The sequence below is a fragment of the Trichomonas vaginalis genome, chromosome I, assembly GCF_026262505.1.
Source record: "Trichomonas vaginalis G3 chromosome I, whole genome shotgun sequence".
Lineage (NCBI taxonomy): Eukaryota > Parabasalia > Trichomonadida > Trichomonadidae > Trichomonas > Trichomonas vaginalis.
Window position 1 is genome coordinate 15,478,256 of NC_067203.1, and position 24,927 is coordinate 15,503,182.

Here is a 24,927-nt window from a genome sequence, read left to right on the forward strand (position 1 = left end):
TGCCAGATAATAATATATTCATATACTGTAAGACATATTGAATATTTTATCTCGTATAATTGGGTACTGAATCAAAAATTATTTGGAAAATTTTCTGAAAACAATTAAAATTATGATGAAATATGTATAGTGAATAGATGTTGATATGACATTTTTTGTATTGAGAAAAATACCAAGATATGATGAACAAAATATGAAAATTATCACAAAAAATCTATGTCAATAATTTATAGCTACATATTTGATTGTATTTTCCATATAAAATGAAAAGAATTTCAAATAAGCAAATTTTGGAAATGAAAAAAGAAAAATTTAGGGGCAGGCCGGAATCGAACCGACTACCCAGGGATCTGCAATCCCTTGCTCTACCGGTGAGCTACTACCCCCTCACATATACATTGTTTTATAATGTCTTGTAATATTTATTTGGAACTTTCTCAATATTATCAATCTTCATTATCTTTTGAATGATATCAGAGAAAATCTATTTTCATCATAACAATATGATTAATTTTTTCATATAATGATACTCATCTCCCAATCTTTTGATTTACCACCAATATTTACAGAATTTATAATATTTCATATTATTCTATTTCCTTTAAATATATGCTCTTTCAACAAATTTCCAATACAATTTTATAAGTTTCAACTATCTGAAGGACACGGAATTTTTGGACAAAAATTCTCCAAGAATTGTCACTTTTTTCAATGTCCACGAATACAAACAAGTATGTTGAGCTATTTCGCTCATTAAGAGAAAAAGAGAAATACGGATCCATTGCTATTGTCGTTATTACAGTTTTCTCAAAGGTTATCACAGAATCAAAGAGCAAAACAATCAGTGGTCTTGTACAAGAATTCAACGAAGTTGCTAAGTTGATCGAAGATTCTTTCCCAGATCTTCCTTTCCAATTCAAAGCCGCTGCACAAATGTACAAAGCTGCTATCAGATCTACAAAAGAAAATGATATGTCTAAATGGCTTTCATCTTTTCATGCAAATGCTCAAATTCAACTTGATGTAGCTCGTAAAGCTCTTGAAACAATTCCATATCACGTTCATCCATTTTTACAGCATGGTATGACAATCATGACAAGAGGTTACGATCCACTCGTTTTGAAATGCCTTTCTGATAGAAGTGATATCCAATTCCACATTTTCATTGCTGAAGGTGCACCAGAAAAGGAAGGTTTGCTTCTTGCAAACGAATTAGCGCGAACAACCAAACACCAGATTACTTTAATCCCAGATTCAGCCATTGGTGCATGCATGCATACAACAAACATCGTTTTAATCGGAACAGAAATTGTTTTAGATGATGGCTCCCTTCTTGCTCCTGTTGGAACATATACGATGGCAGCTCTTGCTTCTATATCACGCCGCCCAGTTTACTGCGTTTGCGACTCTTTCAGATTCTATCGTTACGAAGATTTCATCCTTAATCCAAACGATCTCGGCGATTTACAAAGAAAAGTCAAGTATCAGCCAGAGGGCACATTTGACGAGAATATCCGCTTCTATAACGATAAATACGATTTGACTCCAGCTAAATACGTTCAGATGTTAGTTACAGAAAAGGGACCTTTGCCAACCTCTGATGTAACTCACGAATTGACCAAGCTCCTTGGTTTCAAGACTTTCAAGAACGATTAATTTATTGATTTTATAAATGTTCCTTTTTATACATTATTACTATTCTTTTTAAACTTGTTAAAATTTTTTCGAATAGTTTGCAAAGAATAGAGACATTTTACTTATAATTTTGATTTTGAAATTCGAATTCAAAAAAAAATTTCAATAAATGTCTATTCACAAAGGATAATATGCCGATAGTATATGACTCGTTTTGATCATGATCTATTTTTGCTGGTTATTACATCTACTAGATTATGTTTTTCTTGATTTAGATTAAAAACTTATATTTTCGTGAAAAATAGTTGAGATTACATATAAAAAAAATACAATTTACATACATGATAAAAAAGGATTAGATTAACTTAAGGAAACAGCGAGGACAACAACTAATGATATGATTGGAATCAACATAAATGGTAAGTTGATGATAGAGAATTTGAATGTCAATGCTCTTGAAAGGCTTTTTGCACTGAAGTAAATACAAAATCCAAGAGAAAGAACATAGAAAACAATATCAATAATAAACCAGTAAGAGAAGTTCTTTGTGAATGGAAGAATTGATGCAAGGAATATTAAAGGAAGAGTCACAAAAGCAGCATGAAGAAGTAAGTAAAGATATGTATAAATGGATCTAATCGATTTCTTAAAGTTGGTATATCCATAAACGGTGTAGATTCCAATATGACCTCCAATTGGCATGAAAGAAATCGGACAAAATAGAGGAACTAATAGGATAACAAACAAATATATCATGCATGTGTAATTGTAATTAATAAGCAAGTATCTCAAGCATAAAAAGCCAAAGATAACATTGAGGAAATGTCTTCCTCCAGAATGTCCATCTTTTTTGTTGAATTGGTAACTGAGAGTTTGTTCCATGTAATCTTTAAGATTATCTGAACTCTTCTCGATCTTTGCAGGGAATGTTATAATGAACAAAATTATAAACATTAATAGATAAACGAAAAGAGGATATTTGTAAATTTGTCTTTCATCAGCAATTGTTTCTGTTGTTGGTGGAAGTTTTTCGCCTACAAAAAACTCATATTCATTTGTTTCACTTGCTAATTCAAACTTGATTTTGTGAAATCCATTATCATAATTCCTTTCAAGCTGGTATAAAGACATTCCTTCACCAAGACTTCTAACGAAATCCATTTTATATCCATCGCAAAGTAAATTCAAGTTTTGATCATCACTAAAAGCTAAAACACGAATAAAAATGTGTCCATTGTCGAAAGAAACAAACTTAGACAATTGATTTGATGGAATTGGATATACAGGAACGAAAGATGGCCTATCCAATGCATGATATTTATGATAAAAGATATTTTCATTATCATTTGTAACAATTCCAACACTTTGATGCGAAACAACTTCACTGCAAATAATTTCAAGAGATTCGTCATGATGTTGTGGTATGATATCTCTTGGATGTGTGTGCCCTGTTAATACAACTGAGACGTTATATGAAGTAATCAGATCTTTGAATCTTTTTCCTGTTTGTGACTTCACATTGTTGAATTGTTCGACTGTGAAATGCGTGATTAAGATGATTGACTTGTCTGGAAATTCGTTTTGGATTGTGACAATCTTCTTCTCAATGATATCCAAAACTTCAGAATTTGTAAAAAGATAAGGATCGAGAGCTCTTTCTCTTGGATAGTTAAATGGATTGACAACAATGAAAGCATTGTTATCATGTATGTAACTTGATGCAACAAATTCTTCATAATTGATATCTCGATTTTGGAACATCGTTGCTGAATTAATGTAGTAGTTTGTTGAGATATCTAGCGAAAATAGATTAAATTGATCATGATTTCCTGATGCATCTAGGAATAATGAGCATTTTGGAGCGCATTCTGCATTAATCTCTCGGTATAGTTTAAAATCTTCTTCATTTTGTCCAGCAACTTGTTGGTATGTTCCAACGTTCTCCCAATCGTCAGCTAAATCTCCGCTGTTTACGACTACATCACTCTTATAAAATTTGCAAAATTCTAAAGCATTTTTATAGTGTTCATTGTTAGTAAGTTTGTAATGACTAACATGGACATCTGTCATATGTGTGAAAAATGAAGGATTCAAATCAACATTAAATTCTCTGTTGCAACTATGGATTTCTTTTGTCCTTTTACAGGGAGTGATCTTTATAACCGAAACAGCAATGATAATGACGATAAAAAACCAAACAAATGACATTAAAAAATGTCGATAACCAATCATTTTTAAATCATCAGCTTGAGAGGCGTCAAGTAGCTCACGATCATCATGTTTTGGGCTATGCACTTCATACAATTGGATATTTGCATAAAGTATGCATAGAAAAAGAAACATCGCAAATAACGTCTTTAGTATGGACAACAAATGATTTTGTCCAAATGCAAAGCACATAAAATTTTTGATACCAGGGTGTTCTCGATAGGAAAATAACGGCTTTCTGGTTCTTTCAATAATCGTTCATAATTTTTATCTTAAATATATGAAATTCGTATGCGATTCAGCTTTAGATATCATCTACTGAGTGATTTTACGAAAACACGGATCATGTTTACGTAAATTATTTCGCTTTGATGATGAATTCTAAAAAAATCTGAAAATTCCTTTCAATATTGATTTGTATGCTTATGTGTATGCTTTGTTTTTGTTGTTTTCTCTTAGAACATGATATTATGAAATCATTGAAATATCTACCTAAAAAATTATAAGATATGTATACAAACACTTTATTATTATAAAGATAAGAACATTAATATAATTGTTCTGGAATATATCCTTTGTAGTAAAGAGAAGCAACAAAAGTTATTTGGAATGTAAAAACTCCTTGAATAAAAGATCTTCTTATTCCTCCTGTTCTTCTTTCATCCCATTGTTTATCAACAATACGGAAGCAAATTGGTAAATATGGCTTCTCAGCTTCAAATAAAATTGCAGTATATCTATAATTCGGATCTGGAACTGGTTCATTTGGATCTAAATACTCAGGACATAATCTATAACGTGGAGGACTACAAACTTTGTCAGCGAGAGCTGGATAATAGATTCTGAAACAGTACCCACGAATAGATTTTGGTGGAGGATGATCCGGATCGTATTTCTGTCTTTTATGAACGTTCCAATCGTATCCCATATATTGTACGGCTTCAAAATCAGGAATTACCATTGATCCGTCCTTTACTTTTAGCTTCAATTGAATTGTATCATTAAATTCGACTTCTTCATCACCCCAATACTGCATGCCTTCGATGGAAAGTTGTGGCATTAATTTTGTAGGATGTTCGCTCTGTATATGACGTCTGGCATCGAAATATCTTCTTGAAAAATGATTAAACATTTTTTGACCATTTTCTTGCATTAAAAGTCTTTGTTTGAATTTCTTTTGTGTCTTAGTAAGGAACGATACATCTCCTTCTTCGAATTTTGCTAATTCTCGTTTTGGTAATAATTTTATCGTTTTCTTTAATAAATTGTTATGGTATCTGTCAAGCCATGCAGTTGATAACAAAAATTTCATACGATGAAAGAGCTGTTTGTAAAATTCGGCGTGATCTTCGATGTCAAATTTTTGTTGTAAGGCAAATGTATGAAATAGGGCTTCTAGTTCGTCAACAGATATATCTGTGATGTGTATGATATCTTCATTAAATGGAGTTATTAAATTCTCTTCTACTTCTTCGGATCGAAATTCCAAAAATAGTTTAATATAATACCAATAATCATGAGCATTCGTAACAAAGCACTCTACATTGGATATTAAAGTTTCAATATCTTCAGCAGGTACATTTCGTGGATAATTAAGCTCAAGATATTTTTTAACGCCTTCTGTATCAAGTAAAATATAGGGTGAACAGATTGAAGGATACCAATTTGCTTCATTTTCGTGTGTAATGTTTTTATCATATGCGCCTTCCCAATTGATGAAAAAATTATCAAATAAATTAGGCCTTTCTTCCTTTAATCTTCTAACAGATCCCTTAATTAAGCGTTCTCTATTAAGGTCTTCGTCATTTTGGAAGATCAAAGGTGTCTCTTCAGCCATAATTTCTCAATCAAATTTTTTTGAAATTCACAAGAGTCAAATTTAATTCCCACATTTCTAAGCAATCTTAAGTAAGTTTCAACAATACTTCTCATATTTTCGGATAATTGACCTGTTTTCGATAAATTTAAAAATAAAAATTATGATATTCAAGAGATCATTGAATAATCAATAGCAACATTTCATAGAGTTTTAAAAATTAATCAAGCTGTATTTCAAAAAAATTCTTGAAAATCATATTATATGAGTAAATTCTTAGTTTTTCATATTATTTTTGAATTTTTGAAATTTTTTTGGAATTTCAAAACTCGGAAATATACAATATTCATGAAAGACATTCGTATGTTACTAATACTATTATCTAGAAATAGTACTTTTTCCTTTTAAATGAAAGATATCAAAGATTATTTCAATTAAAAGGTAAAAAATATAAATAGATTTAATGTAAACTCTATTGTTTATTCGTAATATTCTCGTTCTGATATTTAAATAATGATGATATGCAATTATTGCTTGTATTTTTGATGGAAGTTATCAATATTGATCTTATCGATAGAAAACAAACATATATCTTGTAATACTATTGCAGCGGGATATGTTTTTGAAAGATGTTTTACAAGGATTTTGGAAATAAAAGATTTTGAAATTCAAATATTGAGATTTTCATATTGATAAACTAAAAACGAAAATTATTGCTGAATCTAGAAACAATGAGCGGAACTGTAACATTATCTTTACTATCAAATGCAATGGGAATACCTTGAAATTTGAGCGTTAACGAGTGAATTAACACACACTTAATACTTCTCCGCTCTTAGAAAATTAGTAAGATAACTGTACTATGCTCAGTTAGCCATGAGATTGAGTTTTGGGTGATTTTGCATTTTTCCGTTTCATAAATTAACGCTCAAAAATGTCTAAGAAAGTAGCAGTACGTTCTACTGGTAGAAGAGAACATCGTGAAAATCAGGTACAACTCAATGAAGAGCAGCGCCTTGAAATAAAATCAGCTTTTGAAGTATTCGATGCTGATAAAAATGGAAAAATTGATAAACAAGAATTAAAAATTTGCGTGAAAGCAATGGGATTTGATGTTAGCAAAGAAGAATTAAACGATTATATTCAAGAAAGAGGCGATCCAGAACGCGAAATGATCGATTATCCTGCATTTTATGATTTCATAGGACTTAAGATGCAAAAACGCAATAACACAGAAGAAATCAAGCGATCTTACAAATTATTCAAGGATGGTGCATCAGGAAATATTACCATTAATGATTTACGTAAAATCGCCAAAGAAATGGGCACTGGCCTTACTGAAGATGATTTACAAATAATGATCAAGGAATTTGATCAAGATGGTGATGGAGAAATTAATATAGCCGAATTTATGGCCATTATGGATCCATCATTAGCTAATTAAGTCATACATCTGATATAAACTAACTATCTATTTGTTACTAATAGTAAATACTCTTTGTTAATTATATTTTCTTATGAAATTTACAAAATTTATATAACCATCATCTGAAACATCTAAAAAGTTGAAGCTGATCTTATATATGTCTCGTCAGAATTTCATTATTTTAAATGAGATTCAAGCGCTCTTTGATTATTTTTGTACTTGCAGCAGAACTTTCAGTAATGCTGCTCAGTTCGATATTCATATTTAGGAAAATGCCAAATACAGAGTTTATCAAAGAATACGGTCTCATAAATGAATCCCGATTCAATACACCCTTTAAAATACCAAATAATGAAATCAATAACTACGCAAGAGAGAAAATTAAAGTAGCTTTTGATGAATATTGGTCACATTGTCGTTACAGTGATTATTATAAACCATTTTCAGGAACATGTTCAAATAGTTCTGGCCTTTCATTATCATTATTTGGCTTCTTAGATGCACTATATTTAGCAAACCTTACATACGAATACAATTTAGCTTCAAATTTTGTATTGAATAAAGTACGACCATCACAAAGCGATTTCATAAGTACATATGAATTAGGAACAACAGTTATTGGTTCCTTACTTGGTATTTATGGAATTTCGGGTGAAGATTTGTTTTTGCAAAAAGCAATTGAATTTGCTGATCTTCTACTCACAAGTTTTACAGGACCCATTCCACATCCATTTGTCGATGGTATTAAGAGAAAACCAATAGGATTCGGATTTACAGAAGGAACTTTTTTAGGCGAATCTAGCGGTTTCTTGCTAGAATTCGCAGTTCTTGCTATGCTTACAAAATATGAGAGATATGAAAAGCCCATTTATAATTTCATCCAATGTGTTACAAATTATTCTAAAAATATTAGTTACGGTATATGGTCAACTGAAGAATGCAAGCCATTAATAAGATCGAATCAGTATACACAGCTCACAGCTTCATTTTATATTAATTTCTTGAAGATAAGTGGCTTTTTCAAACCAAATATCACACAAAAAATAATTGACCAATTATATGATACACTGAATGACATCCAATTCGGAGCCAGAGGAAATGAGGATAATAAGTTTGTTTATTATTCTGAATCTTTATGCGAAATTTTAGGTCTTAAGATTGAAAACTTCGACGTTAAACGTTTATTTGCCATGGAAAGAATGTGTTCTCACATGAGGGAACAAAGTCTCCCTGCTTCATTTATGGGAAAAGAAGCAGTTTTTAATTTTGACTCTACCATGATAGCAGAAGATTTCAATCGATCAATTTCTCTCGAGCAGGTGAAGAAGCTTGAATGCGGTAATGTGATTTGCTCATCATCTTCCATCTCCAATAGATATTTAGATGATTTGATGCCAAGTAAAGGAATTTCAAAATGGTTGAAGTTTTTGTTACTTCGAAATGTAACTGATTCAGGATACTCTTTTGTTATGAATGATGCTGGTTTTCTTCTACCAGTTACTCATGAATATTTGTTTAACTTATAATAATTCAAAAATCTAAACACTGTTTGTACTTTAATACTAATAAAAGCTTTTTGCATGTATCGGTAAATTGATTTGACATGTTTTGGAGATATAATTTTTCCTTGGTTTAGTTTTACTCATAATGCATGTCATCTTCTTTATTTATTCAAAAAATTATTAAGATCTATATATGACATCACCGTAATATGTTATATTTTGGTTCATTGACAATCAATTTCTTTCGGATATTAGAAGTAGGAATTCATCAGGAAAATCAATAAATATCAATCATTATTTCCGAAAGGTGATAATTCTGGAATTTTTAAATCAACGGAATTTTCTTCGTCGTTATCTTTAATTCGAAGTCAAGATTTCAAGACTATATGATATGCTGCGAATATGTAAATAAAAAATGGTCGACAAGCCAATCGTTTATAAAAATAAATCAAAACGATAGACACTATTAACATTATAAACCATTATTAAAAAGAGTCTGGAATGAATTCTCTCAATTCAGAGCAATACGGCTCTTCTCTGATGTCAACTTTCTTGATTAAATTAACATCAGCTCCATTATTGAGCATAATAGCCGTAAGATCAAACTTCTTTATTGACAGAGAGAATTCCAACAGGTTGTCGCCATCTTTGGTCTTATAGTCGAAGTCCGGATGGAATTTGCAAATGTATTCGACAACTCTTGGGCAATAAGCGTTGATAGCATGATACAATTCGACGGCTGTTGGTGCGCAGTTGTCATGTGAATACAAGTGCTGTAACATGAAGAGGGCGACATCTTCTTTGGCACAGTCTATCGCAGTAATTGAAGCGCGTTTGATGTCTTCAGCGGCGTAAAGGTTGGTGGCAATAGCTGTTTTAGCTATTTCAAGATGACCGAAGAGAGCTGTGATGGTCAAAATGTTGTTGCCATCTGGATCTCTTGCATGAATATCAAAACCGCATTGGAGGAGGATTTTGAAAAGCTCAGCATTACCGGCAATTGCAGATGAAACCAATGGATCAACTTCATTTGTCTCGTAGTCTTCCTGGTTCTCTACGCATTGGATGAAAAATGCCGTATCCTTGTTTAATATGGCACTTTGAATAAATGAAGTCTCACTTTTGACCTTTTCATAGAAGATTTGAACAAAATTGTGGCGATGGTAGCTAATGGCAATATCTAATAATTCGGCAAAATTTGTCACATCGCTTGAAAAGAGCGAATAACAGTGGATACTACCTGATTTGACCGAATTAGTAATGCATCTGTAACTCATGTTCGCTCCAAGGTCAAGTAAATATTTACAAATTTGATACGATCCGAAAAATGAAGCATATTCTATTAGGCTTACTTGATCAGGAGAATCTGCCTTCTGATCGTTCAAGAAAACAAATCTTCTGTTAAGGTCCTCGTTCCTAAATTGACTCTTAAATTCTTCAACATCGTCACAAATGATTGATCTAAGTATTCTGCTTGTTTTCATATTATCTTCAAATGTCTTTACAATTGAGGCCGAGATTGTGAACAATTTTTCATTGAACTCATCCAATGAACTAAAGTTTTCCATAGGAGAATCCGGATAGAGGCTCTCCCATAATATTTTGTAGTCAAGGCTCTCTTTTGTTGCTCTTACATAGCCTTCAAAGATTAAGATCTGGGCATATTCTCGGGCAGATTCGTCCAAGCTTTTGACAAGATTCGAAACAAACTCGAACTTATCAGGGGTGTAGTTTAACAGTATTGATTCCAGATATATGGTCCGCTTCAATCTATCTTTGCAAAGTTGAAGGTCTATCAAATACATTTTGAGATCATAGACCTATTCAAATAATATCTACACAATTTTTCTTTTTTCTCAATTTATCAATTTCGAATAAATTAATTTAATAACATGGAAACATTTAAATGCAGCGTGATAGTTTTACCCGAATATTTAATTTTGAGATCTTCTCAAACGGATAACTTTCAAAATATGTGCAAAATAATATACACTTAAATCTCATTAAATATTTTTACAAATTAAGTGTAAAAAATTTCTGATAAAATCCATTCAATTATGCTGGATTTACATATGAGATATAAGAAAATTGGTAATTCAATCTCAGAGATCGAATTTTTACAACTCTTGGCGAGATGTAAGCAGTTCATGATTTTTTTATTCTCTAGCGTGTCGATAATTAGTTGAAAGTTGGTTTTTACTGTAATAATCCTTCACACTTTTATGGACATCTAATTTCATGACAGATATTATATTGTGGAATTTTTTATTATGTTTTTTTCCTTAAATTATATTTAATCAGAGATTTTACATTTTTATCGATTTGCATGTTAATCGGTATCATCATCCGACTCATATATTAAATATTTTTATTATGTATTTTATTAGCTCTTTAATTTTCTTTGAACCTGCAAATTGCATTATTAATTCCCATCATTATCATATTATATATAATCAATATTCAAGTTCCTGAAAAAATCTTTCGACTTCTTCAATGACCTGCTTTTTGGCTCAAGATATCTTTTGACACTCTATTTTCTTTTTATGTATGCCACTTTAACCAACTCTCACGTAGTAAAGAATTAATGAGTAATTATTCCCATGTATTCAATCGAATAATATCTTTTCTATAAAACCGTCAGATTTTCAGAACTTTTCTTATCACACTTTTGCTCCCTAAGAAGAATAAATTGCTATTACACCATAAAAGATTAATATTCATCCATATATGAATTGTATGGCCTTCAATTGAGCGTCAAAATACAACATCTTTGAGTACATCTGACCAAGACAAACCACTTTTAAGGTCAAACATGATACCATTCAAATAAGAACCGTGAAAAAGTTCAAAAATATTCATTGCTTTACAGGACATTTTAATAGGGAAATTAAATGTATGTCAATAATAAAACAAGAACGCTTCAAAATGAATAACCACTAACATGCGGTCGAAATCACAATTGCTAATTATAATTAAAATAATTCATTAAAAAATGATATTTTTTCGATGATATTTTCTTTCAGAAATGGAATTACTGCGTCATATACATATGAAAAACAAAACAGCATCTGATAAAATTCATATAAAAATAAATAATTAATTCGAAAAATTCTAATTTTAGCTACATGTTATTCCAATAGGAAATTATACTTATTTTAGTATGTATCGAATTTATTCTTATTGCTTGAATATATATTATTTGCTCTGTACGAATTATTTTTCCAATTTTATTGTATTATATAGATTTCAAGTTAATTAGGCATGACAATACTTGACCATATGAATAATATGGAATGAAGATATACAATATTATGCAGGTTTCATAGAACTTTTTTTTATATATATTTTAAGGTATAGATATCTTTTTGGTAAAAGAGTAAGAATAAATTAGTCATCGCAAAAATATAAAGATAATATTTAAACAACAAACAGAAATATATATAAAAGTTAGATTATTTTGGGAATTGTAAAATACTAAGGCAATCACCAATTTGGAAGTCAGAATGTTCAACTGGGACAATTTTGTCTGGTAACTCTCCATTAAAATATAAAAACTTCCATATTGCGTTATAATCTTCTTCTGAAATATAAATTTTTGATGTCGAGTAAGGATAGAGCATCTTAAATTGATGAATAATATCATCTTTTGTGATCGGTCTTGTTATTTTGCCTCCTGCCAATGAACTTGCAACTTCCAGGACAACAGTTCCTTCTGGTGTCTCCGGAACAATTCTGATCCACTTGATAGGATCACTAATAGTTCTAATTGGCAATCCCCAGCCTCTTGGCAAACTAAGGGCCCTAATTTGTTCATGGAGTACGGCAACTTCTTCGGGTAAAGCCCTTGAGTATATTAAAATATAAGCGTTACTACTATATACCTCTTGAGGATCTACAATGGAAACTTTCGAATCATCATATAATTTCCATCCTTCAAAGGTCGAACAGTAAGCAACATAGTGTCCATACGACATATTACCTTTGTGGGCTATGATTGACCTGATTTTATACTTCGTTGGTCCTGCTTCGATATCCGGTGGAACAAAGTGTCCGAAATCAATCTTTCCTTCAATAGGAAAATCAATAAAATTGTAAATCTTTCCAACACCAAACCATCTCATGGTGAATCTCTTTAATTCTACAATCAAAATTTCTGGAAGAGAAGTCAAAGCTTCGGTAATTGAAGCATTTTGGGATTTGCATTCAGAACATTGCATTTTGGAAGGAGAAAACATAGTCTCAATGCACTTTTCCAATGAAATTGAATTAGAATTTCCATGCATCATAACAGATATAAATGATGAAGTAGTAGTTGCTTCATGATCTATATTCCATATCGCTTGACTGCCAAAGGACCTTGGAAGATGGTTTCTATTAGTTTCTAAGTCAGAATTTAACCATCCCTGAGGATTTATATCAATTGGAAAAATTGAAAATGGTTGACTTGTAGTTTTGCACATTTTGCAGTCCGCGCATGAATAAAATGTTGTAGTTCTTCCTCCAAATAATGTTTTGACGTTTGGATCTTGAAATAATAGTTCAAGTAATGCTAAAATAAATTCTCCTGCATCAGAACATGTGGTTGGCGAAAATTCTGGGAGTAAAGAATGGAAAATTTTATTAACATGACGATTTCCTTGTATAACAGTAGCCATTAATCTACATGCTGGATATGATGACTCCAGTATTGCTGTTGTTAGTGGTTTGACATTACTTAATGCTATTAAACTTGCATTTGCATAACAAGATCTTCCAAGATTTGGAAATCCAGTAGATAATTCTACCATTGGGTTTGTAGGGATAGCAGTCAGGCAAGCATTTGTTAATAGTTTTGTGGAAAGAAAATGATTTTTACATCTACAACAATAAATACTAAGGGATATAATTTCAAAGAATAGATCATGATTATGTTTCTTGTTGTGCTTTTTCATTTTCGACTCTTGGATTTTGATTGAATTACATGTCAGACAAATATAAATAGCTTTCGGGACTTTCTGTTCAGGGTAAAGGATATATTTCCATGCATCTGTAAATGTCATTGATAAATATAACCTTTGCGCAAGTTTGGAATCATCAATGACATGATTACAGCTCATTTTTTAGTTGGAGATTTTTTTTCCTTGTGAACTTAAGGGTGGCTTCCGACCAAATTGTCACTTTTTAGCCCAAGTGAGAAAATTTCGTAATTTATAACCAAGTTTTTTAAAATCTATATTTAATAAAGATTCTATTTTTCTTATTAAATTTCAAAAATGAGGGGGTTCGGAATCGTCCACAAATTGCCGAAAGGGTTTTTGCCAGTTTTGAATCCGCTTATTTTTATCGACCAAAATTATAATAAATATAATTTTCGGTAAGTATTCTACCCAAATGATTCTTCAAAAAATTATTTTTCGGATTTTATTCCGTTAAAAAACGTTACAGAAAACGCCTAGAAAATTTCGAATTTTCCCTAAAAAATTCAGTGCAGGTCGATTTAAGAGATTTTTCAAAAATAATCATATCAGTAGATAGGGTATAATATAGAGGAGCTTTATGAATAACTCAAAATCCGGGAAACTCAATATTCAACGAGAAAAACGCTTAACGAATCTCACTTTTGGTGTAAACATCACAAAAAATTGAGAGAGTTTTCTGGTCGGAAGCCTCCCTTAAAGATCTGAAATCTTGAATTTATAACATTAAAAATTGGAACTGTTGTAAACAGAAATTCATCAAAAGTGACACCTCAGAAAAGCTAAAATATTGAATTTTTGGAACTTTTGATAGAGCACGTTTTTAAATATTAATTAAAGTAAATGTATATTTTGTAAAGATTCTTTTTAATAAAAAATAAAATTTTGAAGAAGAACACAAAATCTTCTGAAAATAATATCACATAAACTCATATTTATTTTCTAATATATAACTATTTTATATAAAAATCAAATTCAATGATCTTAAAAGCGAAGGATAAACCTCAAAATTTACGAATATAATGAGTGGGAATATAATGCTTATCTATCATAAAACCATATGAAATATCAATTTTTGCTTTACGCCTAATTTTTGACGACAATTAGCAAAAAATGTTAAATGTTAACACTCAGTCCATTTGAATATGAGAAATAAAATTGACTTTGATTAAATGTTTTTATTTATCATGCAATTCTTCTTGCGACCAAAGATTTGAATAAAATTTCAAAAAATAAGATAGCTTAAGAAATAATATACGGTAGTGTTTACTAATAGATGAATAGTATATAAATTCTATTAAAATGGATTTGATCCAAAAAAATATAAAACCAAAAATAATTGTTATAATTTAAATGAAGAAGTCATTTAAAACGATTTTATTTATGATCAAATTTTATATATTTTTTTGGATCAAATCCATTTTAATAGAATTTATATACTATTCATCTATTAGTAAACACTACCGTATATTATTTTTTAAGCTATCTTATTTTTTGAACTTTTATTCAAATCTTTGGTCGCAAGAAGAATTGCATGATAAATAAAAACATTTAATCAAAGTCAATTTTATTTCTCATATTCAAATGGACTGAGTGTTAACATTTAACATTTTTTGCTAATTGTCGTCAAAAATTAGGCGTAAAGCAAAAATTGATATTTCATATGGTTTTATGATAGATAAGCATTATATTCCCACTCATTATATTCGTAAATTTTGAGGTTTATCCTTCGCTTTTAAGATCATTGAATTTGATTTTTATATAAAATAGTTATATATTAGAAAATAATATGAGTTTATGTGATATTATTTTTCAGAAGATTTCATTCTATATGCCTATGAAAAGTACTCTCAAAACTAACTTTTTCCTAATTATAATTAAATCTAGAATATTGTATTATGCTTAGTATTATTTCATTTTTCTCATTCAATTTAGAATTTACAAATGTCAAAAAATTGAGAGCTGTCACTTTTGATGAATTTCTGTTTATTACAGAACATTTTATTAATCTATGGACAGACTCATTATTGGAATTCCATTTATTTTCCTTTGGAAACTCTATGTATTGATCGTCAAATTTGCAAATTGACAAACGAAATTGAGCTAATATCATGATTGTAAATCAATATATAAACTTAGTAATGAGTTGTCAATCAATAATACCTCATGTTAATTTAGATTATGCGATCAAAACCAGATAATGACTCGGGATCTTTCATATCTTTATTGGATAATGAATACAAACTAATAAATACGGATAAATCTACAGTTTTGTTGCTATCGATGACAAAAATTGATTATTATATAAATAAAGCATGATATCTTCAAACTTTATAGTTTTTAAATTAATAAGCGCTGAAATGCACATATATCGAATAACGCAGGTAAAACAAAGATAATTATATGAAATACTATTATATTATCTACTTGATATGCATATGAAGCAATATCTGATATAGACATGCGTAAAAAGATAAGATAGATGATTATTCATAAATGAAATAGCATGTGCCATAAATAATTATATGTAAAATATAAAGTTAATTTTGTTACAATAATGTGGAGGACCTAGAGAAAGATAGTATAGAAAGTTAGCAAGTCAGAATTCTTGATTTTCGGGAGAACTCCGACTTGAATATATTGGAATAACGCTAGATCACGGAGGAAAAAAATTAAACATTGATGAAATGGAAAGACTTATCACACCCGCATTCTGTGATATAGATAGCTTATAAGAAAATGAAACTAAATATGCTAACGCACAGAGTTATCAATTTTCAAAATTTGGCACTTTTCCATATGAATTTTTAAGAATAAAAATGGGTAGTTGCTGCTCAAAGACCGAAGCATTAGGAGCTGAAGAAGAGGACTCAGAAGAAGGTTTTCAGGAAATACAAGGTATGCCAGAACCTGGCCAGCCACCTCCACCAGCCGAAAATCCAATAAATTCACCCTCTCATATTTCAATTTATCATAACGCAGACAATCCGCTAGATGGTAAAGAAGAATTTCCAGAAGTAGAATTATCTCCTGTCAGTGATCATTTTGATGATTAATTTTTTAACTAGGTTAATCTCATGATGATAACCGATTAAGTTAATCGCAAGATTTCATGACTTATACCGTTGTTTATTTTATTTGTTTCTATATTATGAACTTTCATTACATCATTTATTTCAGATCGAGATGTTTTCTGCTGTAAAACAGAAGATTATGTATCTCTATTGTGATTATTTTAGTAAATATACAAGTTCTTTATGAAATTTTACTTCCAATTGATACGATTATTTCTAACAGTAATATTTTCAACATCAATAGATCTTTCTATTGTTGTTGGATCGATTTGTTCTACTCCTGTTGCCTCAGGAGGTAATTCATTTTGTACATAATAGCTAATCCTAATAAATTCCTGATCATTATAGTATGCTTTAAGCATAACTACTGTAAGCGCTAACTCTTCGAATGGAATACTCTCAATTTTAGGGGGTGTTGCAATTAATATAAAACGATTCATTCCAACCTCGATTGGTCCTACATGTGCAGTTGTAAGTATTTGATCGTACTCGTGAACTTTAGCACTTCCAATATAAACAACTTCCCATTTAACAAATGTTTGGATTGGTTTTGTGCATTCAAACTGGATATCAAATTGCATCTCGTCTGAGAACTTGGCTTTCTCATTAAGCACTGTTACCTTATCAATGTTAATACTCATTTCTAAAAAAGTGACAAAATTTACCAAAGCAATTTCTAAACCGACCTTGCTTATGCAGAAAATATGGTATTAAAATTAAACAAAAAACAAACAATTTTATTAATCATTATATAATAACATTAATCGAACTTAAAAGGGCTGCCGCAAGTCCTGAGCTATTATTCTGAGCAGAAACAGACATGATTCCAGTAAGATAACTCTTGAATGTAATAAATCCATCGTTGAAGTCAAAAATATCATCTTCATTCGGTTCTTCTTTGATACTAGAAAGCTTGAAACCTAAATCAAAAAGTCTGTTAAATTGTTCCTGTGAATCCGGAATCTCTGCTAGAGAAGCAGTATTCACAAGTTTAATGAAATCTGCATGATACTTAATGAGTTCATTAAGATTTTTGGCATTGGACAGCTTTTTAATGAGTCTTAAAAGGCCAACATCAACCTTAAAGAACAAAGTTTGCTGAAATGCAATAATTAACTGGAAAAATTGAAGGCGGATGGAAATAATCGAGCGGAATATTTTCATTCTAGATAAAGCATATTGAAGTTTTCTCATTTTGAGCATCAATCCATAGTATTTGTTGTAGATTTTAATCTGATCTCTTGTTACAATCTTTCTAAGTCTAATTGGTAGGGAAGCTAAGATTGTATCAGGATTTGTGAATCTGAATTCGAAAAATGGAATTGATCCAAGATGAGTTTTGAAAAAATCTGCAGCAGCTTCTCTTCTAATTGAGCCTTCTATATAAGCAAGATGTAAATCACCTCTTTTCACCAAATAAAGATCACCGAGATACTTGATAATATCCAATAATTTTTGATCTTTATTAAGATACAAAACCAATTCTCTCTGAATTGTTTGTGCTTTTGGCCATAGAGGTGATGTTATTATATCAGAAACAGCTGCATCCAAAGATGGATATTCTTTTATCACATTTTGCTTTTTCTTTATCATAGGAGCTTTTGAAAGTGACCAAGCTGCTGCTCTGAAGTTTGCAATGGCCTGATCTGGTGTTTGAATGTCAGGAATTGACTCAGGAAGAATCAAATCGAAAGATATTAAGTTATCTGTTGAGATCTCCGTTAATGTTTTTGGAAAAATGTATTCTTCCTCTTCATGTTCGATTTTGGAAGGAGATGAGCGAATAATATGCGCCAAACATGTCTCAGCAATATCTTTTGCAAAGTCATTTGGAATTGGTGATGGAATATCATGTAATTCAATTCCATTTTCGGTTTGTTTGATAAAAAAGTCAGGGGATTTCAATAAAGCTTCTGCAGGAGATGTAACAACGATCTTAATTTGCTCTGCATAGTACTTCAAAAGACAAACTGCGACGTTCATCATTGGTTTATAACCATTTCTGGCAAGTGTAAATACTTTTTCTACAGCTTGAGGATCTAATACAAGTTGGCGTGTAATTCTGAGTTCTTTGAATTGCGGTTTCATTTTAACTAAAAAATCCAAAATAATATCTGTGCGAGAGTTTTCTGTAAATTGATAAAATGGAGTAACAATATATGTCTGTATTGCATCTTGTAAGGCTGAAATTAAAGACGATTTGGTTTCTCGAGAAATAAAAGATTTGATAATAAATAAATCGTTTGCAGCTTCTAAAGCAGGCTTAAGAAGGCTTTTTAATGATTTAGGCGTGAATTCAGGAGTTGCTATTGATTCTCTTAATGTGAATAAACCAGATTGACAATTAAATGGATATGTGCCTTTTAAATGAAAAAATAATGCTAGTACACTTTCTGATATGAACTTTTCTGTTAATATATCAACATTTAATGCATGTTCACTGTTCAAAAAGTTCACTAAATGTTGCATTTTTTTTTGAAAAAAAGTGAACGTTTAAAAATTTAATTGGCATAAAAACATGATTTCTACTTTCATCTCTACTTCATTATGAAATAACTATTATTTTACTTCAAAAATAGATAGAATTCAAGAACAAAAACAATTCAATTCTAGAATGTAAATCTGAATAGCTTAAATAGGACTTTATAATAAGATATTGTAATAAACAGAAATTCATCAAAAGTGACAGCTCTCAATTTTTTGACATTTGTAAATTCTAAATTGAATGAGAAAAATGAAATAATACTAAGCATAATACAATATTCTAGATTTAATTATAATTAGGAAAAAGTTAGTTTTGAGAGTACTTTTCATAGGCATATAGAATGAAATCTTCTGAAAAATAATATCACATAAACTCATATTATTTTCTAATATATAACTATTTTATATAAAAATCAAATTCAATGATCTTAAAAGCGAAGGATAAACCTCAAAATTTACGAATATAATGAGTGGGAATATAATGCTTATCTATCATAAAACCATATGAAATATCAATTTTTGCTTTACGCCTAATTTTTGACGACAATTAGCAAAAAATGTTAAATGTTAACACTCAGTCCATTTGAATATGAGAAATAAAATTGACTTTGATTAAATGTTTTTATTTATCATGCAATTCTTCTTGCGACCAAAGATTTGAATAAAATTTCAAAAAATAAGATAGCTTAAGAAATAATATACGGTAGTGTTTACTAATAGATGAATAGTATATAAATTCTATTAAAATGGATTTGATCCAAAAAATATAAAACCAAAAATAATTGTTATAATTTAAATGAAGAAGTCATTTAAAACGATTTTATTTATGATCAAATTTATATATTTTTTTGGATCAAATCCATTTTAATAGAATTTATATACTATTCATCTATTAGTAAACACTACCGTATATTATTTTTTAAGCTATCTTATTTTTTGAACTTTTATTCAAATCTTTGGTCGCAAGAAGAATTGCATGATAAATAAAAACATTTAATCAAAGTCAATTTTATTTCTCATATTCAAATGGACTGAGTGTTAACATTTAACATTTTTTGCTAATTGTCGTCAAAAATTAGGCGTAAAGCAAAAATTGATATTTCATATGGTTTTATGATAGATAAGCATTATATTCCCACTCATTATATTCGTAAATTTTGAGGTTTATCCTTCGCTTTTAAGATCATTGAATTTGATTTTTATATAAAATAGTTATATATTAGAAAATAATATGAGTTTATGTGATATTATTTTTCAGAAGATTTTGTGTTCTTCTTCAAAATTTTATTTTTTTATTAAAAAGAATCTTTACAAAATATACATTTACTTTAATTAATATTTAAAAACGTGCTCTATCAAAAGTTCCAAAAATTCAATATTTTAGCTTTTCTGAGGTGTCACTTTTGATGAATTTCTGTTTACAACAATATATCTCAATACCATATGTCATAAATATTATTTCATAGGCAATCTATTAAAATATAATACCTATTGGGATCTGAATTTTTACGAGCATTTTCGTTCATTATTGATTCGATAACTTCACTGCTATCATCATTCAAAAAGTGCCAGAATGATTGAATTACACTGCAATCCATATTTCACACGAATTTTAGCAAAAACAACCTTATTACAATAGAATATTTATAAAATCCGAAATAGGTCTCAAAAACTGACACATCTCAAAGTTGTTACAAAGTATGTCAGCTTCATAACAATTAACAAATGGAGACGAATATTTCTTTAGCAACATTAAGCCAATTGAAGTATTCAAATACCCTAGCCAAGCTTCAAAAATTATATGGAATGTTAATTCCAATAATATTTTACAAACATCATCACAAATCAATGATCTCATTAAAAATAACAAAATACCTATCCAAATGGCACTTTGTTTGATTGACAATTTATCGAAAATTCGTGTTAAAGAAATTGAATTATTTGCGGAACTTTATCAAAAGATTTCAAACGAATTTTCATTCATCATTAAACCGAATAATGAGAGATTAGCAACAATTTTACATTATAAAGGTCTCAGATTCGAAAATTTCGTTGCAAAATTAACCCAAGAAGAAATTCTCAATTTATATTCAACAGAGACACCTTTATTCTACATTGCATGGGATAAAGTTGATGACCTTAAGAACAAATTCCCAAATCTTGAACTTGCCAAGAAAATAAATGATGAAATCACTCCACTTGATTGTGCAATTAAATACGGCTCAGAATTATGTTTCAATTACCTTAAGAACATTGGTGCCAAATACACATATCAGTCCATAAAATATGCTGTTCAAGGCTCAAATACAAACATTTTTATGCAAATGTTAGAAGAAGGTAAATCATATGATAAAATGATTAATACAGCATTGGATAATCGAAACTATGAAATTGCTGAGTACCTTAAATCACATTATGGACAAGAACCTGATTCAATAGCAGAAAGCATGTATTTCGGAAATTATGATGTTGCTTCTTATTTACTTTCTCTTGGATGCAATCTCAACAATACTTACATCATTTTTCTTTTAATGTCTATCATCGTTTTACCGTATTATTTTTCTATTGGTGCTCTTCATTGCTTTTTGCAATTCTCTTTATATTCATCTTTATCATTGTTTTATGAAATTCTCTTTCTTTTCATATTTATCATTGTTTTATGAAATTCTCTTTCTTTTCATATTTATCATTGTTTTATGGAATTCTCTTTATATTCATATATATCATTGTTTTATACAATTCTTTTTCTTTTCATATTGATCATTGTTTTATACAATTCTCTTGATATTAATGAATGCGCTCTTAGTATTGCAGTCAAAGCCAATTCTATGGAAATCGTCCAATTCTTAGTAGAACATGGTGCTGATGTTAACTTGAAACTTATTCTCTTTCTTCTCATATCTATCATTCTTTTATGGTATTCTATTTCTTTTCAAATTTATTATTGTTTTATCAAATTCTCTTTCTTTTCATATCAATCATTACTTTATAGAATTTTCTTTCTTCTCATGTTTATCATTTGTTTATATAATTATTTTTCTTTTCATATTTATCACTTTTTTATGGTATTCATTTTCTTTTCATATTTATCAATGCTTTATTACAATCTCTTTCTTTTCATATTTATCATTATTTTATGGCATTCTCTTTCTTTTCATATTTATCATTATTTTATTACAATCTCTTTCTTTTCATATTTACTATTCTTTTATTGGATTCTCCTTCTCTACATATTTATCACTGTTTAATGAAATTCTCTCAATATTAATGAATGCCCTCTTAGTTTTGCAGTCAAAGCAAATTCAACAGAAATTGCCAAATTCTTAGTTGAACATGGTGCTGATGTTAACACGAAACTTATTCTCTTTCTTTTCATATTTATCATTGTTTTATATAATTCTCTTTCTGTTCATATCTATTATTGTTTTATAACATTCTCTTTCATTTCATATCTATCATTGTTTTAAAGAATTTTCCTTTTTTTCATATTTATTAATGATTTATGGAATTATTTTTCTTTTCATATCTATCATTATTGAATTGCATTTTATATCTTTTTATATTTATCATATTTTTATACAATTCTCTTTCTTTTCATATCAATCATTGTTTTATATAATTCTCTTTCTTTTTATGTTTATCATGTTTTTATAGAATTTTCTTTCCTTTCATATTTATCGTTGTTTTTTGATATATTGTTTACTTTCATATTCTTTAATGTTTTATGGAATTTCCTTTCTTTTCATATTTATTGTTGTTTTATAACATTATATATCTTTTTATACTACTCTCTTTCCTTTCATATCTTTCATTGTTTTATGACATTATCTTAACTTTCATTTTAATTATTATTTTATGAAATCTTCTTTCTTTTCATCTCTATCATTATTTTATTACATTAATTATCTATTCATATTTATCTTTTACTTTTCGTATTTACCATTGCTTTATTACATTCTCTTTCTTTTCATATCTATAATTGTTTTATGAAATTATCTCGCTATTAATGAAACCCCGTTTTCCCATGCAATCAAAGCAAATTCCGCAGAAACTGTCAAATTCTTAGTTGAACATGGTGCTAATGTTAACATGAAACTCATTCTTTTTCTTTTCACATTAATCATTGATTTATAACATTTTCTTTCCTTTCATATTTATCATTGAATTACCAAATTCCCTTATGTTTCATATACACCATTGTTTCAAACAATTCTCTTCTTATTCATATCTATCTTTAATTTAGAATGCTTTCTTTCATTTTATATTTATCATTGGATTATGGAATTATTTTTCGTTTCATATTTCTCATAGAATTATAGAATCTTCTTTCTTTTCATATCTATCATTGTTTAATGGAATTCGTTTTTCTTTTATATTTCTCACTTCTTAATATCTTTTATTGTTTTATGGAATTATCTTTCTTTTCATATTTATCATTGTTTTATATCATTCTCTTTCTTTCTATGCTTATCATATTTTTATGAAATTCTTTTTCTTTCCATGTTTATCATTATTTAATACCATAATGTATCTTTTTATATTTATCATATATTTATGATATTCTCTTTTTTTTTCATATTTATTAATGCTTTATACAATTCTTTTTCTTTTCACATTTATTATTGTTTTAGAGAATTTTCTTTCTTTCCATATTTATCATTACTATATAGCATTCTATTTCTTTTCATATTTGCAATAGTATTATGAAATTTTTATTCATTCCATATCAATCATTGCTTTATGAAGTTTACTTGATTGTAATGAATGCCCTCTTTCTTTTGCAATCAAAGCAAATTCAATTGAGATTGTCGAATTACTAGTTCAACATGGCGCTGATGTTAACACGAAACTCATTCTCTTTCCCATAATATTTCTCATTGTTTTAAATAATTCTCTTTCTTTTGATATTTATCATTGTTTAAAACAATTTACTCTCTTTCCATATCATTCATAGTTTTATCACATTGTCTTTCTTTTCATATTTTTAATCAATTTATCACATTCTTTTATTTTATATATTTATCATTTTTTTAAACAATTCATTCACTTCTCATAGGATTAATCATTGTTTTATTACATAATCCATCCTTTCATGTTTGCCTTTTTCTTATGGAATTCTTTTTCTTTTCAAATTAATTATTGTTTTATGCCATTATCTTTCTTTTCATATTTATTATTGCTTTAGACAATTCCTTTTCTTTCCATGTTTTTCATAACTTTAGACAATTATTTTTCTATTCATACAATTCTATATCTTTTCATATATGTCATCATTTTATGAAATACTTTTTCTTTTCATATCAATCATCGTTTTATGAAATACTTTTTCTTTTCATATCAATCATTGGTTTGCAATATTCTTTTCCTTTTCATATTTATCATTGTATTATGGAATTTTTATTTGTTCCATATCAATCATTGTTTTATGAAATTCTCTCGATTTTAATGAATGCCCTCTTAATCTTGCAATCAAAGCAAATTCAACTGAAATTGTAGAATTCTTAAAGAAACATGGTGCTAAGAAAATCAAATAATCATTTCTAATGATATTCTATTTTGAATGAAGATAAAACCGTCTTCACGAAATCTACGAATAAACATTCCTTAATATTTCAATAGGATTTTACTATGTTAATATACTCAAATTGAACGGCACTTATAATTATTTTATTATAATGCATTATACATCATCAGATTGATAAAAATACTTTACACCCACAAATACATCAATGAATTGAAAAAAGTCTTGAGATCACAAATCTTTATTTAAATTTCTATCATTCTTTGGTTCAAATTTTGGATTTGATACTATATTTATAGATCTCAA

At 29.0% G+C, this 24,927-nt stretch overlaps 10 protein-coding genes and 1 non-coding gene across 11 annotated transcripts, besides 5 other annotated features; 5 read left to right on the forward strand and 6 right to left on the reverse strand.

Moving 5' to 3' along the window:
* Positions 1-314: 314 nt before the first annotated feature.
* Positions 315-386, reverse strand: TVAGG3_0991610. Its single transcript has one exon. It is a non-coding gene; the product is annotated as a tRNA-Cys (tRNA).
* Positions 387-711: 325 nt separating this feature from the next.
* On the forward strand, positions 712-1,656 carry TVAGG3_0991620 (translation initiation factor protein; the record flags this gene model as incomplete). Its single annotated transcript, XM_001276808.1, has 1 exon — positions 712-1,656. One exon carries the CDS (start codon positions 712-714, stop codon positions 1,654-1,656), a length of 945 nt encoding a protein of 314 aa, XP_001276809.1.
* Positions 1,657-1,846: 190 nt separating this feature from the next.
* On the reverse strand, positions 1,847-4,091 carry TVAGG3_0991630 (helicase related family; the record flags this gene model as incomplete). The annotated part of the gene is made up of 1 exon (XM_001276809.1): positions 1,996-3,705. One exon carries the CDS (start codon positions 3,703-3,705, stop codon positions 1,996-1,998), a length of 1,710 nt encoding a protein of 569 aa, XP_001276810.1.
* Positions 4,092-4,214: 123 nt separating this feature from the next.
* Positions 4,215-5,762, reverse strand: TVAGG3_0991640 (negative regulation of type I interferon-mediated signaling pathway; the record flags this gene model as incomplete). Its single annotated transcript, XM_001276810.1, has 1 exon — positions 4,391-5,680. The coding sequence occupies one exon, from the start codon at positions 5,678-5,680 to the stop codon at positions 4,391-4,393; it is 1,290 nt and encodes a 429-aa protein (XP_001276811.1).
* Positions 5,763-6,136: 374 nt separating this feature from the next.
* Positions 6,137-7,137, forward strand: TVAGG3_0991650 (calcium ion binding; the record flags this gene model as incomplete). Its single annotated transcript, XM_001276811.1, has 1 exon — positions 6,594-7,103. One exon carries the CDS (start codon positions 6,594-6,596, stop codon positions 7,101-7,103), a length of 510 nt encoding a protein of 169 aa, XP_001276812.1.
* A 133-nt stretch (positions 7,138-7,270) lies between these two features.
* On the forward strand, positions 7,271-8,611 carry TVAGG3_0991660 (mannosyl-oligosaccharide 1,2-alpha-mannosidase protein; the record flags this gene model as incomplete). The annotated part of the gene is made up of 1 exon (XM_001276812.1): positions 7,271-8,611. The coding sequence occupies one exon, from the start codon at positions 7,271-7,273 to the stop codon at positions 8,609-8,611; it is 1,341 nt and encodes a 446-aa protein (XP_001276813.1).
* A 461-nt stretch (positions 8,612-9,072) lies between these two features.
* On the reverse strand, positions 9,073-10,392 carry TVAGG3_0991670 (Ankyrin repeat family; the record flags this gene model as incomplete). Its single annotated transcript, XM_001276813.1, has 1 exon — positions 9,073-10,392. The coding sequence occupies one exon, from the start codon at positions 10,390-10,392 to the stop codon at positions 9,073-9,075; it is 1,320 nt and encodes a 439-aa protein (XP_001276814.1).
* Positions 10,393-12,039: 1,647 nt separating this feature from the next.
* TVAGG3_0991680 (ubiquitinyl hydrolase protein) lies at positions 12,040-13,683 on the reverse strand (the record flags this gene model as incomplete). The annotated part of the gene is made up of 1 exon (XM_001276814.1): positions 12,040-13,683. The coding sequence occupies one exon, from the start codon at positions 13,681-13,683 to the stop codon at positions 12,040-12,042; it is 1,644 nt and encodes a 547-aa protein (XP_001276815.1).
* Positions 13,684-13,719: 36 nt separating this feature from the next.
* Positions 13,720-14,238: a mobile genetic element.
* Positions 14,239-14,282: 44 nt separating this feature from the next.
* Positions 14,283-14,320: a mobile genetic element.
* A 1,177-nt stretch (positions 14,321-15,497) lies between these two features.
* Positions 15,498-15,534: a mobile genetic element.
* Positions 15,535-16,361: 827 nt separating this feature from the next.
* TVAGG3_0991720 (uncharacterized protein) lies at positions 16,362-16,598 on the forward strand (the record flags this gene model as incomplete). Its single annotated transcript, XM_001276815.1, has 1 exon — positions 16,362-16,598. The coding sequence occupies one exon, from the start codon at positions 16,362-16,364 to the stop codon at positions 16,596-16,598; it is 237 nt and encodes a 78-aa protein (XP_001276816.1).
* A 765-nt stretch (positions 16,599-17,363) lies between these two features.
* TVAGG3_0991730 (uncharacterized protein) lies at positions 17,364-19,085 on the reverse strand (the record flags this gene model as incomplete). Its single annotated transcript, XM_001276817.1, has 1 exon — positions 17,364-19,085. One exon carries the CDS (start codon positions 19,083-19,085, stop codon positions 17,364-17,366), a length of 1,722 nt encoding a protein of 573 aa, XP_001276818.1.
* A 190-nt stretch (positions 19,086-19,275) lies between these two features.
* Positions 19,276-19,312: a mobile genetic element.
* A 1,176-nt stretch (positions 19,313-20,488) lies between these two features.
* Positions 20,489-20,526: a mobile genetic element.
* A 457-nt stretch (positions 20,527-20,983) lies between these two features.
* TVAGG3_0991760 (protein ubiquitination) lies at positions 20,984-21,763 on the forward strand (the record flags this gene model as incomplete). Its single annotated transcript, XM_001276818.1, has 1 exon — positions 20,984-21,763. The coding sequence occupies one exon, from the start codon at positions 20,984-20,986 to the stop codon at positions 21,761-21,763; it is 780 nt and encodes a 259-aa protein (XP_001276819.1).
* Positions 21,764-24,927: the final 3,164 nt, after the last annotated feature.